General features: G+C 35.3%; 1 protein-coding gene and 1 long non-coding RNA gene across 14 annotated transcripts in view; one reads left to right on the forward strand and one right to left on the reverse strand.

Annotated features, from left to right (window-relative positions):
- The window catches only part of CEP128 (centrosomal protein 128), a 418511-nt gene extending 406558 nt beyond the window's left edge, over window positions 1–11953 (forward strand). For all 13 annotated transcript variants that reach the window (XM_079128040.1, XM_079128046.1, XM_079128049.1 and 10 more), the window contains one exon: window positions 6657–11953. In XM_079128040.1, the coding sequence (XP_078984166.1) occupies window positions 6657–6784 (128 nt within the window). In that variant the 3' untranslated portion in view covers window positions 6785–11953. The remainder of the gene's footprint in view (window positions 1–6656) is intronic.
- Window positions 2351–16231, reverse strand: part of LOC306654463 — a 30185-nt gene continuing 16304 nt past the window's right edge. Inside the window, exon 6 of the long non-coding RNA XR_013761971.1 lies at window positions 2351–3216. This is a non-coding gene — a long non-coding RNA (uncharacterized lncRNA). The remainder of the gene's footprint in view (window positions 3217–16231) is intronic.

The following is a 16231-nucleotide window of genomic DNA, read 5'->3' on the forward strand; positions in this document are numbered from 1 at the left end:
AAAGTCAAATTACCCAAGAAAAAATGTTAATTAAGCAAAAATTTTTTATAAATTGAGTGAGTAAAAGAAGTTTATTTTTAAAATAAAATTCAAATCACCAAAAGGAAGATTTTTGCATATAACTGTTCAGAAATATGTGATACTGTACAAAGAGACTAAAAGTGCCATTATGCACTAGAATTCACTCTGTGAATACCCAGTGAATGCTATTAAACTGTCATCAGCAGCCTGAGCAAGGTATGGGTCCACTGGCCCAGAATGCCATCTCCCACCGTCTATACCTCCTTCCCTTCTCTTTTCTTCAACTTTCAGCCTATGTGAAATGTTCTTAAAGAAGGCATTAGAGCTTACAGTTTTGAAGGTGATTTCTGTTGTAAGCACCACCACATGCTACAATTTTCCTTTAAAATATTTCTCAGAATAATAACTGTATAATCCCTTGTTGTTTGAGTGGCTTTTGTTTACTGTTTCTTTCCTCCACCAAAGAGTGAACTCAGTGAAGATAGGAGCAGTGCCTGTTTTATTCATCACTGTTCAGCACTGTACATTGTACTTGGCACACAGTAAAAGACCAATTAATATTCAGTAATATTAGATGAATGGCTATAGTTCACTTTTATCTAAACTATTGGGATTTCAATATTATTTAATGGATTCTTATTTACATAATAATCTAGTTGTTTAGTTTACCATGGGCCTGGAATGTTGTGCATTAAATCTGATAATTCTGTCATTTTAAGTGGCTAGATAGTTATAAAATAATGTACCAAAATAGGTCACAAGAAGTAGGTCAAATCCAAAGGTGATAACTCTCATTTTTGCTGATTTATATTCATGTATTCATTAAATAAATATTTATCAGTTTCTGATAAATGGTTTGGTTTTCATTATATCATGATTATTTTATTCCAAAAGCTAAGCATTTTCTCATTCCTGTCCTACTCATTTTACCAAGTGATTTTATATCTGCATAAACCCACCGCTATTCTAATCTGGCAGCCAGTTTTCAATATGGATCGTATCTCCAGTTAGAAATGGTACCTCAGAATCTGATAGGTGAGAATTTTATCCTTCATATTAAGCAATGGAAAACTTCCCCCAGGTCTGTTTAATACAATTAAACATGGAAGAGGAGAGTAAGAAGTAAGGACACTCAAACATCAGAGAATCTCATCCATTGAGACATTCAAGAGCCCGGAGATAAATAGCACCATGATGTGAACATGGAGGTCATTGTTCTCCTGCTGTTTCATTTTGCTACTGTGACTTTCATAAGGCTCCTAGAAAGGCACCTAGGCGGAAGTGGTTAGAAGACATTAAGTAGAAAACATCAAGATTTATGGTATTTTAATATTATAAATGGCAAAGAAAGAAACTGTATTTAACTCTCTTCTCTAAACCTTTTTTGGCCAGCTTTGGTCATTTTTCTAATTAAGATATATTCCTCACAGGCAGCCATAGATCTCGATATAAAATCTACTGGTTCAAAAGGAAATAAAACTAAATAAGAAAAGGAAAAACTATCATTGAGAACATAATTTGAATGAGAAAATATTTACTGCAGTTTATACTGTCAAATCTGACTGAAAAAAATTAACTTAAAAAGTTGACTCACTTAATCATTTAATTATGTTATGACTAATTCTGTCTTATGTCTCAGTCTTCTTTTGTTGACAAGTTTGTTTTGATTTTTCTTCTACTCCTGTCACCATATTTTTAAAATCAATCTTCAAAATTGAGTCACAGCCACCTTATTATTAATTATTATTAACTGATTGAATTAATTTATTTCTAGAAATCAAGTTTATTCTTATTTGCTTTGATGAACCTTGAATTTTTTGTTTTTAATAATTAACTGTAGGGAAAATTAGGATCACCTTGAATATTTCTGTTTTTGAAGCACAAATTTAACTTACAGAAATTGTCCTATAACTTCTCTTTAATCTCCCTATAAACCTCCTGAAGTAAAAAGAAATGTCAAGGGCAGTGGTTGTAACTCAGTAGTAAAGCACTTGCCTAGCACGCATGAGTCTTTGAGTTAATCCTCAGCACCACATAAAAGTAAATAAATAAAGGTATTTTGTCTTCAACTAAAAAATAAAAACGAGAAGAATGAAATGAAGAATTTTCCATCAAGTAACAAGTTACTTTTTAAGTCACTTTTACTACAAGTTCTACTGCTGGGGAATGACAACAGACACTGTTCAGGTTTGGTGGGATTCTTTGACTTTTAAACCTTCCGTCTTGCTTGCCTGTGACTTGCACATTTGTCAGTTTGGTTTCTTGACTTTTTTTTTCCCGAGTAGCTTTTCATTTATTAAAAGAAATTTACATTTATTATATTAAAATAAAAAAAAGAATGAAATGTCAAGACCAACAGAGAAAAATGGAATCTATAGCAAAAGATAATACAGAGGAGGTAGCCTTGAAGAGATCAGAGAAAATATTAGGTCCATTAAAAATAAAAGCAATGTATTATGAAAAAGGAACATACAGGAAAGAAATCTCAGAATTTTAAATGATTGCTATGAAAACCAACCAACCAACAAACAAAAAACTGGAAATGTGGAAAACAAAAATCAAGAAAACCACAAAGAAAGTGAAAGAAGAAAAAGGAGGACAGTAGAAAATTTTTTTAGAAAATAATTTCAAGAGAGACAATACGTGATCAATGAAAGTGTAGAATGAGAGAACAAAGAATGCAGCAGAAGACCAGGAGCAGCCAGGGTAAAGGGCTCCCCCAACAAGTAGCTGCCGCACAAATGTCATCCTGAGGGTGATGCCTGTGCTTCCCAGATACCATGGCTTCCTCTTTCTTGTTTCACCCCTTTATTTTGTGAGAGCACATCAGAGAAGGAGAGGTGAATGTTTTCAGTCTCCGTATTTCCGAAAATAGATTTCTTCTCTTTATACTTAATAATACTAGCTGGCTATGAAATTCCAGTTGAAAACTACAGTTATCTTCCAAAATTCAGTGATGGTGTTGAAAAAACATATGTATTTGACTCCCATTCTTTGTAAATGATCTTCTCTGGCCCTCCTGTAGCCTTGACTCCCTCCCCACTTCAGGCCCTGGGAACTTGTGGGAACTGTTCTCTTTAAATTTAAGGAGCTTGCAATGCTGTGCCTCAGTATTATCTTGTTATATTCGTTCTTATAGGTACTTGTTGGCTGGGCCCTTTAATCTGGACACTCATGTTCTTGAATTCTTCCATACTGAAAGAAAAAAGGAGAGATTCCATTGAGAATATATTTAGGAAGTAAAGAATTGAAAATTATCTGATACAGTTGAGCGCTTAGAACAAAGAAAACCTACAAAAAGGCACAAAAATCGAATTGAGGTGTTAGAAACAATTAAGGTAGTCACAGAAAAAAAGCAACTAAAAAATAAAATCAAAACATGAGTCAGTTAATAAGTATAGGGAGAAAAATGAATAAGAAACATTGTCACAGCATGTATACCTATTAGGTTTGTGTGAGCCATATTTATTTACATATTCATAAAAATATAAATGTTCAGTATTGACATAACTGAAAGTTTAAATGTGGCTATATTGGGAGGATGGGTGAGGAGCAGTGGGTAGGTGTGGATAATGTCTAAAAATGATAAATCAGAAAATAGCAATCAAGGCTTTTTTTTTTTTTTTTTTTTCAAAAATGAAGCAAATGTAGAAAATAAACCTAAAAGAGTTCACTGTGGTTGACTCTGAGGAGTAGGACTGTAAGATTAACAGTAACGGGGAGAGACTCCTGTTTTTCTATGTAACTCTTTGGAACTATTAGATGAGTATATATACACTTTGACTAAAAACATCTTATGAAGATAAATGATACTAAAAAAAAACACTGGGTTTTATGTCTGGACAACAAATGTCTGATTTCCTTATTAAGTTCAACATGAAATAAGAAGCACCGCTTTGGACCTATGCAGAGCTCTGGCAAATAGGCACTAAAGGTCCTTAAAGCAGATGTTCTTGGTGCACTAAATAGGCACCTCCTTCCTTAGGTTGGAATTGTCCTGGACCAGGCCCTTTTGTCTGTGCTCTGGACTCTGAGGCATTCATTCTGCTGACTGAGGTGCCCTGTCAAACTGTGACCAAACTAAAGCATAGAATCACTGACCATGGAAAAAACAAAGGAAATGGGAAAATACTGCATAATTTGTGGTCTTTGAAATGATCCAGCATTAATGAAAGTTTGTTTTAAGAAGTAATTTATGTCAGCTTTGTGTAGTTCAGGTCAATTCATGAAAAGGTAGATTCCTTCTGCCAGGAAGAAGGAAAGAAATGTATAAATTGTAAGTTTATATTACCATTGGAAATAGGAACACAGAAATCCATTATTTAAAGCCGTGATCACTACCAAATTTATCCTGGCTGGCTAGAAGTTATGGCGGTGAGTCAGGACACACTTTTAGAAGACTTGGATTCCATTACCTTTAGCCTGTAGACAGTGGGGGCTTAGTAAGAGAGGCTCATAATGTCAGCTTTTGAAACTGTCATTTTTATTTTTTATAAGTAGTGACTGACCACTAGTCTCCATGTATAGCTCCTTTTAGACTAAGGGAGCACAACTCCAGAACAGGTCCTTTACTCTTGGGGCTGGGACCAGTCTAAACTTGAAGAAGATCTGTAGCAATCTGATGACTTCTAGAAATCTCCATTCCTTTGAGACTAAGATGTTTAATCTCTTTGGAATTAGTGTCTCCACACCAAATTTTAAAAATAAATGTAGATTGCAAATTTTCTGTAAGTCTAAAACTATTTTAAAAACTAAATTTATTAAAATAAATAGACCCCAAAAGAAAGAACTGTGATTTTTCATGGGGCAAAAATGTTATCTAAGAATGATTGACATTATAAGTAAATCATACATTTTATGTTAATTTAATAGATTTAGAAAAACAAATCAGCGAAGTTGCTTTAAAAATTTCACTTCCTTACCTCAGCTTACATTGCTATAAAAAGAAAAGTTAGCTTCTCAATTTGTGTTTTGAGGTGACAGTAGGAGTTTAAATTCCTTGGACAAAAAATAATTTATCCACAGAAAAAAAAATAGTATGCTATTTTCATTTCATATTATAGTTCAGGGTCCACCTGGCTAACTGTGAGTATATACTTCTTAAGTAATCTGTTCTCAAACTTATAAGGTAAATGCCAATGATTTATGGCAATACAGATGGAGGTACTGCCATGTATGTGTAATATGTCAAAATACACTCTACTGTGATATACATCTAAAAAGAACAAATGAGAAAAGATGGAGGTACTGATAAGGTAAGAAAAATCTACATTTCAGATATTTTTCACTGACAAATTAAATGCTAGATAATTTTAAATAACTGAGTTCTGATTATTGTGATTTGACAGGGTACTTTGTGGGCTTCCTCTAGAAAGCAGCTAAAAAATTTCCAATCTACTACTCTTAAAAATCCCCTAAGTATATTCACGTGATCAACCAATATATATTGAGCCTTGTGCACAGGCTCTGTGTTTGGTTCTGGAAAAGACATTAACAAACAGTACAGACAAGTTCATCTCATCTCATGGAGAAACCAGTAGTGAACTAATGAGCAAATAATTTTAAATGGCAGTTGGTGTGCTATAAGGTAAAATGATAGAAGTTCCCTGGAACACAACCACTACTTTTGATGTATGATCAGGGGATGCCTTTCTGAACTTTAAAAAAATGAGCTAAATTGATATTGGGTGGGAAAAGTCATTCTGATACCAGGAGTGGAAAATTCAAAGACCCAAAGAAAGGAAAGTGGTCTGCTAGAGATGGAGCAACCAGTAAGACTGAGGGGATGCAACCCTAGTTAGATGTTTGGATGTTTTAAGTTCACTGGAAGGCAATAAGGGGCAAGGGTGAGGAGGTTATGCAGAGAATAACATGACCTGGTTTGCTTTTGAAAAAGAAAATTCTGATTGGAATGTGGAGAAAGGATAGTAAAGGAGTAAAATTAAAAGAGGGAGAGAGAAAATGGTGGCCTATGCTGGGATGATAGTAATGGAGATGGGATAAAGCAGGACTTAGGTGAATTTGAGAGGTAGTACGATTATCAGAATTTACTCTTAAAATTGGATAGACATATTAGACAGGAAAAAGGAAGAGAGAAACCAGCATTTGAGAACCTGGGTGGATGAGTATATAAATTTCTAAGGTGGAGGAGAGTAAGGGATGAACAGGCATCAAGAATAGAAATCAGGAGGAAAGATTTCATATCAAAGTTGCATACAGGCATTTAGAACTCAGAAGAGCAGTAAGACATAGTAGAAAAACAGTACATCTAGATTCCAGACTCCTCTTAGTAGACAAAGCAGATAACAAACATATTCTATAAAATAGGACCCCTTAAGATTTCTCTTGAATTCAGTGTGTGTGTGTGTTTAAAATCATTGTATTCTAACAAAGCACACATTTCCCACTCTCAGACACTCAAAAATGAAAAACAGAAGTTTATAAATCATGCAGATACATGTTTTTGAAAATATAATAACTGATTTTGTTAAAGGTCTACTATTGCATATAAAGTTTAATTACAGAAAACTAGATTGAATACCATGATTAATTAAGTACCTTCTACAAAATCAACTTTTTAGCCCTGGTTTCATATTCACATTGGTTTGTTTTTCTCTTTCCTTTAACCTTGCCAGAATTTACCAAAAGAACCGTTGCTCCAGATTCAGCTTTAATGAAGGAAGATGCCACAAGTTTACCAATGAATGGAACAAGTTCACAATCCAAGAAGGAGGAATATGAGAGCAAAAAAAGCAAAATGTAATTAGTAACTCTACTTGGAGTGTTTTACAAATAATAGCATATCTATCCTTGCTGTTTTGGCCCAGGTTGTCCAACAGACAGACCTGTGGCTTTGGCTCTTTTGTATTGCCAGATATCAACTAAAACAATAATACAGATAGTCTTTGCGAATGATATAAGTTTAATCAATCCAAATAATAATAAGCAATTACGGATGTGCAGCTAACTTGCTGGCAACTTATACTAGCAGAAAAAGTGATATTTTTCTCTTCACATTTTCCTTTTTAATGTGTGGTAAGTCACAATTTCCTGACCAAAATTGGGATTTATAATTGATGCCTTTCTAAAATTTCTGACTACAAAGGAAGAAAATGCACTTCTTTTGAGGCAAAAGTTGCCAGCACTTTAGATTCAGGGAGCATTTATATACAATTGATTTTTTTTCTTAATGCTTTCTCCCTAATAAATTATCATGTGTTATAACATGTCATGGAGATAAGCATATATCATATTGGACAGTCCACTTTATAAATGCTTAAGATTGTTATATCCATCATCTCAGCAGTCTATTACTACATGTAGTATCTTAAATTTATTTCCAATCATCCATTTTTAATAGCAATAAAGAATTTATAAATGATACTGAATTGTAGAGCGCTGTAAAGAATTCATAGCACAATTTATTTATTTGTCTTTTGTGGCCAAATATCCCACTGTGATCACTCCAGTCATATCCTGGACCATCTTTTGTTTACTATGATCAGAATCTCAACACCAAATTTCTGTACCTATGAGGTTCCTTCTGGAAGAGTTTTCATATAATTTGGTACTATCTTACCTGCTTTTCATGTCCCAACTTTTCTCAACATTGAAGTGTTTACAAGAACTTATCCCCTTTACAAACTGATCTACCAGTGTAGAAAGATTTATATTTAAATGCTAATGACAAATATCTAGGAACTGATTCCTAGTGGGTCATGGTGGAAAGATTCTGCACAGAAGCAAGGACAATAAAGCAATTCCTTTGTAATGTGTGTTACATTTTTGTGTTTGTTAAAATGTACTTGCTTACTAGATTTCTCACATTTTATAAAGCTTCTATTTCCACTAAACATGTTTTCCTAACTTACTATAGCTGAGTACAGAGTTAGCACTCTCCTCCCATGAACTTGAATGCAATTCTTATTATAGAAATGAAGATGTTGCATATCCAAAAATTAAATAACACAGACTTCTTAGCCTCTGTGAGTACAGCATAAATTTATCATTTATTCATTCTAAAACCCTCTTATTGAGATCCTAATATATGCTAGTCATGCTAGAAGAAATACAAAAGTAAGTGGATATGTTCAAAAGTGTGTTTGATATTATGAACTACATGAGAAAAAAGGGTGATGTGTTTAGGCCAGTTTAAAAAAAAATCAGACATTAAATAGGTTTGATTTTGTTTTATCTAACCTCAGAACTTAACAGGGTTCTTAATGTGCATTTTGAGGTTTTAACTGAAGAAGTTCTTTGAAAATCATATCACAGTCCTGGTATTCCTTGTAACCTGTATCATTCTAGGGCAATTTTAAGGTATTGAGATATTATTATAATGTCTCAAATGATGTTTTGTGAGTCCATAATATTCTATCTCCTTGGGCCTAAATGACTCTCAGTAAAGAAAATAAGGAATAAAATTAACAAATTTTGTATGAATTCCAAGGATAAAACTTAAACAGTTTTTTCCTTTATGTATTAGTAGGGGGACATCATGCCACCCATTTGGTTAAAAGCAACAAAAGGAACTGATCTGTGCATCTGTGGTCATTGAAAACAACAACAACAACAACAACAACAACAACAAAAAAGAAACAACCATCCAGTTAGTTAAACCTGAAAGTTTAAGGGAACCCAGATTATTCACTTGGAAAATCCTTGAAAACATGTTAGCTGGTGATTTTATAACAGAATAGAGAAGAATCTTGTCTTTAAAACCCTTTTTAAATCTGAAAAACAAGGCCATTATATCATGTTATTGAATGCCCTGTGCTACTGCTGGATGAATGAAGGTGTCTGACTTTAAATGTGGATCACACAAGAACTTCAAAGGAAAGTCAACTTTTTGTGAGCAACAATTTTGTCAAAATTCCTTGGCCCTCTGTTTATATGGAATTAAATCCAAGGACCGGTCTCCTCTGAGGATTTTTCCTATCTCTTGCAGTTACCATAAGCTTGAGTTGGAAATCAAAAGGAATGCTAAGGAAACACTAATAGCTCGATTTGTACATTTCAAAGCCAGCAACTGTTTTTCCTTTACTCACTCCTTTGGCAGTGCAGTCTCAATTACGTGTGATATCGGCCCCATTTGAGGTGTAGCTAGTCAGCCATATTGCTTGTAGCACTGGGACGTTGGAAGGGATAAACCTTATTCTGCAATGATCCTGGTCCAAGACTTAATTTGAAGATTGACCTTTTTGGTTTAATAATTTTGATTCTTCTGGCCGTCTTTCTCCCTAAACACACTAAACTTCCATTGAAGTTGCTGAAGGCCACAGAGGGGAAGAAACACAGCTGGGAGAAATCTGGCTTGATGTTTTTCCCATTGGCTAAGGTTGTATTATTTCCTTGACTAGTGTCTGACTTGAAGGTTGAAAACCAGTTGGTTATATAACACTTTATGCACCCACTTTCCCAGAACCACCAACTTTTCTTCTTATTGTTATAGTTTACATATTTTTACCAATAAAGAGATAAAATCTGTAGCTTGATAAAATAGTGCACATAGCATCTAGATTTAAAGGTTTTGTGTCAAAAAGCCTATTTACTGAAGAGAACAGTTAAGTCTATTTTTCTCAATTCCAACTATGGTAGATATATTTTTTTTTTTTATTTTTAATCTTGGTTCAGTGGTATGCAGAATATATTTAGAGTCATAGTGATTGTTACAGTTCCTTTATTTAATCTATATTGAATTTTTCAGATGAAAAATAACAGAGTATTTTAAATGGGACCAAATTCTTATATATAGCAACATGGCATGTTTACTTAGCAAGTCGTTTTTTAGGAAGGGATAAATACCTCAAATTATTTTACTCAGGATTTGTGCTTATTATAAACACAGCTTCATGTCACATGGTAGCAAGAATGTGAATGATCATTATTTCTTTGCAAAGCTTCTTACACCCCCTTCCCCAAACTGTTCCAGTATTTTCCCTCAATTTTAAACAAACAAAACAGAAAATTTGGGATTTTCATGGCCTTCAAATGAGGAAGCAGTTCTCACGAAAGCATCTGGTTTTCTTGGATCAAAACTTAACCATGAACCGTAAGTTGGAAAGGAAATTGGAGAGTTTGTATATAAAGGCATTTCACGCACCAAAGTGTGATATAAAAATAGTTACATCTTTCAACTTTTAAATTCTCAAATGTTTAGCAATAGAAACATATCAACTTCTCCCTATTTGAGAAAAGAAATCTAAACCATGAAAGCTTTCATTTAGTTTCATTTCTGTACAAAATATAACACATCTAATTTAAGGCTAGGAAAAATGCTTACAATGAGAAGCTGAACTTTAGATTCCAACTCCCAAATACATTTCAAAGAAGTTGCCCTTGCTCTCAATTAGTAGATTAGTAATCAAGTACACCCATCTACTCTGCTCTGGTGAAACCAGTCCAACCCTCATGTTCTCACCTGATCTGCCCCATCTTCACTTCTCCTGCTCTGTCTGCACGTGTCCACATCCTGCCTAAATCCAAGTCTGGCACAAGTCACTCTTAGTACTCCACCAAAGCAGCCTCTGCCATTGCCCTCTGATGTCTAGTAACTGTCCACTCCACACTGAGGGGACAGACCATCTGAGGTTAGTAGAATCTGCATTTCCTTTCAGAAAATACCAATTTTTTATCCCACATCTCTGGCTCCTCTTAGGTTTGAAACCCTAGGAATACAGCTGTGGCAAGGTATCTTTCCTTCCTTAGCGTAGCTTGGCTTTGACTTCATTTCAAAGCCCTTTGGAAATTATGAATGCAAATTTGCCCATCTTTCTCTCTGTAATAAAGTACTGGATTTCTAAGCATGGCAACGCGTTAGTTGTCTACAGGAGGACAGTGAAAGCAATGTATGATCTGATGACCTCCACATTTCATCATGTACAGTCTACTTTTTTGAAGTGGGAACATGAAAAACATGGATGCTACTATAGTCAAAATAGAGCCATGTAACATTTATCACCTGTACTTCTGAAAGGAACTTACTGTGTTTTAAAAGGTTGAAGTTGCACAATTGCCATTTCCTGAATGGATGTTCTGTTTTTCTCAAACTGGCAGATGCTAGGCTGTCATGCGGTCTGTTGTCTGTCATCTCTCCACATATCTCCATGTCATGACACCTCTCATTTTTTATTCTTTCAGTAAAACATTTTGACTGGCATTATTTAAATAAAAACAAAAGTTACCATTTATCCTTAGATATTAGAATTCCATGTCATCTTAGCTGTATATTTCACTGATAATAAAATATCAGAATACTGGCATAAAGCTGTTATGATTTTTTTAAACAAAGTTAATGGATTCTAAGCTACCAACAGTTCAAATGTAACAATTTAAAAATAAGAAAATATTCTGAAGGAAAGTAGGCTAATATTATGTGTTCCTTAGTCACTAATTAATGGTCTCCTTTAAATTCTGATTGAATATTTTTAAATAATACTTGCTTCAAAAAGAGGCAGGGCAAGTCTAATTTTTATAGTATCAAGTTTTCCATTAAATTACAGCTTCCTTTTATTTTTTCTTACAAATTTTTCACTTGAGTCAGGTGTACTTGTGAGTCATTTGAAGCCACAAGGGGTCAAATGGCTTTTAAAAGCCCAAGCCATTTAGCCAGCAATGTGAAAACTTATAACTTCAAGAGAGTGTGGCTCTCTTTGTCCTTGGAATACTGTATTTCTACTGGAAACGTCTCCTCCCTCCCAGTGTCTCAGTTTCCTTTCCTAGTAGCCAGTCTTCTACTCTAAGAACTTCGGAAGCAACTTCACATCCTTTAGGACTGTGAACTAGAGTCGCACTCCCTTGTCCTGTCTTGACTTCAAGACATGAGGACAGTGGCGACCATGAAGTGTTGGTGAGGTCGAAACATGAAACGCTAATGTTATTTTTCTCAAGATGTGGGCTTTTCTGTTAACAAGGTGTGAAAGCTTCTCAGTAAAACAAGATCATTATTCATCATTGTATGATGATGAGATGCAGCTATCGCAACTTTTTTGGGGGGAGGGGAGGTACCAGGGATTGAACCCAGAGATGCTTAACCACTGAGCCACATCCCCAGTCCATTTATTTATTTATTTGTTTGTTTGTTTGTTTAAACAGAGTCTTGCTAAGTTGCTTAGGGGCCCGCTAAGTTGCTGAGGCTGGTTTTTGAACTTGTGATCCTCCTGCCTCAGCCTCGTGAGCTTCTAGGATTATAGGTGGGCACCAATGCACCCAGCTCACAGCTATTTTCAATATAGTATTTATTTATACTTCATATACCATAGAATGTGTTTATGTTACCTTCTTTACCTTATAGCCAAAGGAACAATTCCCAAAACGTAAACAGTTGCACATAGAATTTAAAATCTACATATTTTAAATCATCCCCTGTACAAGCTTTTTATTTTTTTCTCTCTTGAAGCCAGCTATTATCAGATCATCCTGCATAACTCCATTCCGTATTATCCCTAGGGTAGTGGTAATGGTAGTTTAGATTTTGTTTCTCTATTGTTGCTGAGCACTTAGCGGGATAAGGGAATGGAAGATGGCAGGAGTTCTGTAAAATGATATGAACACAGGAAGCTGGGTCGCCTTCAAGAATACACATTTTAAACTGTTTACTGGAAAGGAAAAAAAAAATTTCAGTAGCACTCCATTCTTTATCTGAGGCAGAGTCCTGGAAAGGTAGCATTGTGAAAAGCCCTGTTGAACTTGATGTGACTATAAAGTCATATTTCTGATCAAAGTTGCATTGATCCTTAACATTCTTTCTAGAGTTCTTGCCATCAGTCTGGATCTGGATGCAAAGTGGCCTTCTTTCAAATAATTTTTCGTCTGGGTGCCCTGTGCTTGTCTGTCATTTGGGTTTTCGTTTTATTTATGCTATCATTAATCCCACTGTGAGTGAAGATACAAGACTTGATTTATGACTTAGCATTTTAAAACCTTCCCATGATAATGAACTTCAAGCTGTCAATTACCAGAAATAAAGTGGTCCTGGTAGCAAAGCCTTCTAACAAGGTGGCTTTGGGAGGGTGGGTGTTAAAAGAAGTTTGGAGAAATCTAGGGATTTCCACCCCCCCCCCCGACTTTTTTTTTCCTGGGCTAAGTAAAATAGATGCATCAGTTCTAACGAGGCACTTCCTGCCCAGTCACTGGCAGAGCAGCCTCCTCCCAACAGCTGCAGGCTTGAGAGACCTCATGCTGCTGGCCAAGGTTCATTCTGTGCTTTGACTAAGACCACAGCCAATAAAGCCAGTGTGTACTGTGGAAAGAGTTTCCCATTTTTTCCATTGGAGAAGTCTTTTGTGAGGTTGGTTTGACTGTTCCAAATTAACAGTGGTGGTCATTGCTCATTTTTAAATTTTAACTGCATGTAAACCTACTGATTAGATTCCACTGAGGTCAAATCATACTTTTGTGAGGAAGATGCATATCCTTTTGTGTGGTATTCCTTAAAGTACTGGTTCTCAAAACCAACAGCAGTGGCAGCACCTGGGAACTAGGTTAGAGCTACATGTTCTCTGGCCATCTCCAGTCCCTCTCACTCCATCCTTTATCTGAGGCAGGGTCCTGGAGGTAGCCCCATAAGACGTCCTGTTGAACTTGATGTGCACTGTGAAGTCATATTTCTGGTGAAATCTGATTCTAGTTCAGGTTTGGAGCCAGCAATCTGTGGGGCAACAAATCCTCCAGGTGATTCTGAAGCATGCTAAAGTTCAAGAACATGCTTTGACCTGTAGCCTCCATTTGACTGTTGATGTATACCCAAAACAAAGCAGAACAAAATGGCTTCTTTTCCAGGTGATGTACAGGAGTACCCTTTTAAATTTTATTTTCAATATTGTAGATTTCCCTAGGCATTCAAGATGTAGTTGGCAGACCTGAGATTCGCCCCAGTGAAGAACTTAAAGCAACTTCCAAAGACACCTAATTTACTATGAGAGTCTACTTCCCCACCAGATCCTCCTGACAGATTTTTATGAGACAAAACTTTGTCCATTCATTAGGATTATCATTAGGGCAACCTATTAAACCAGGACCTGCAGTATAGCTCTTCTCTCTAGTTTGAAGGGCAGAATCCGTATCTGATTAAGAATGTGATTATCTATAGGGTTGAGTTGTAATCCTGCTTTCTCTCACTCCCTGAAACTTGGGAGCAACCTGATTGGGAATATTTGTTCTGAATTATCATTGTACATGTGTTTCAGTATTCCCTCTCTATACCAGTGACTCACAGTCATCTACTGTGTTTCAAAGTAACATTTACAGACTTTGACATTGTCATTTTAAGAAACATTTTGGTTTGCTGACTTTTAGTTAAGTCTCATATAGCTCTTCCTCACTGTCAGGAATTTATTATATCCTTCCCTCTCTTTGTCCCTGCAAGATTGATAAGCAATAGCCATATATAATTTGTCCTAGGTTTTCTCTTACATGTTGTACCCCCTTTTAAATATTACTGATAACCTGAAATATTGGTTTGAAGTTAAATTGCTTCGTTCTGCCCTTATTGCTTAGGAATGACCGAAATGAAATCTATACAGAATTCCCCAGTTCTAAAATAACAAAATCTTTACAAGAACTTTTCTCAGTTTCTGGCAATTCGTTTAAATATTTTACTGTATCATACATGAGAGAAATTTTATTTTTTCTAGAAGAATCCTTATTTGTTGAGTAACTACAATGTGATAGGTCCCATTCAGAATCTGCTAATGACTCTCTACCCTTCTGGCCAATTGTAACAATAAAAGAACTGAAATGTACAAGTCTTGCATAAACAACAAAACCAAATGAATCAAGCAAAGAGCATAACCCCTCAAACTACATTTAATTTCACAAAGACATTTGTCTTCAATTATTTTATGGTTTGGAATTTGTACCAAGTGGTTATGTAGATCATTTCTTTTTAAAACAGCCTACATGAACATACAAATGCATTTTATTACACTTGCAGCTATCTACTCTGGAAAATCTTTTCACTTTTGAACAGGGAGCTATGCCAACATTTGCATACATACATTTGTGAGTTTCCTTAGCACTTAAGAGCTTCCACCCAAGAAATCATTATTTCCATTAATTCAATTCATTATTTCTATTCATTTTCATTCTTCAAATATAAAGCCTAATGTGTGCTAAATCTTGTTTAATTGGCTAAAATAGGCTTTGGTATATATTGCCAGTCTTAACCTTGTAATTTAAATATTTCTTCATTTGATACAGTTGATTAAATGAACATATATATATATATATATATATATACTTGACTATGCATATACTTTGTAACTCCTAGTTACCAATTAAAAGTCATATAGTAAATTTGAATAATTTGAAATTGATACTAGACTTGAATATGCTAAACTTTCATTACCCCTCAACATCTCACTGTTCATTGCTCTTTTAAGAAAAATAAATTAAATCGAACTTAAAAATAATAAGCATCTAAAAGTTGTATATTTTTAGGTAGTAGACAATAATACAAGTAAAAGAGCCAAGACCGTACACTGTCCTTGATCCACTTTGAGGGTAAACACTGAAGGAGAAGGATGGGTCAGATGTGGGCATACATCCCCAAGATGATCCCTCTGGTTTCAGTGTTTTGCTTTTGGGTAATCTGCACTGTCCAGGAAAAAAAGATGCTGTGTGTAAGAATTTATCATTTGTTGGGTACTAGATGAAGACTAGATTCAAATTCTCGGAACCGTAACTGAAGATGGGCTGAGCTTCTCTTAGATCTCATGTGAGAACAATCTAGTTCTGGAGTCACTGAGATCCAGATGTCCAACTTAATAGCTGCCATCTGTCTGCTGTTACCTCAAGATCACTGCTTTGAATAGTGGGCCATGTGCTATGCTTTTCTTATACTGACGCCCATGATTGAGGTCAGATGTTCTCTACCCTTAATTTTGCCCCCTGGGACTCTTTTATGTTTCTCAGTGGGATATACAATCACAGACATGGTACACAGAGCAGCTATAGGAGAACTTTCCCATACAGTGTTCACGCAAGTATTTTCAAGCTCAGTGTTCATTACCCTTAAATATTTAGTATTTATTGCTCTTTTTAGTGATGACAAGCAAAGTGGAAACAGAGTAGGCATAAAACTGGAGAATAAGTCAGAATCTTCTGAGTCAGTAGCCCTGGTGGTGAAAGCCCGGATGTGTGAGGAATCTTTGGTCTATACACACGTGCAGGCAATACATTTGAGACCTATCAGATTTTCTAATGTGGTAAC

Source organism: Sciurus vulgaris (assembly GCF_902686455.1).
Source record: "Sciurus vulgaris genome assembly, chromosome: 2".
NCBI lineage: Eukaryota > Metazoa > Chordata > Mammalia > Rodentia > Sciuridae > Sciurus > Sciurus vulgaris.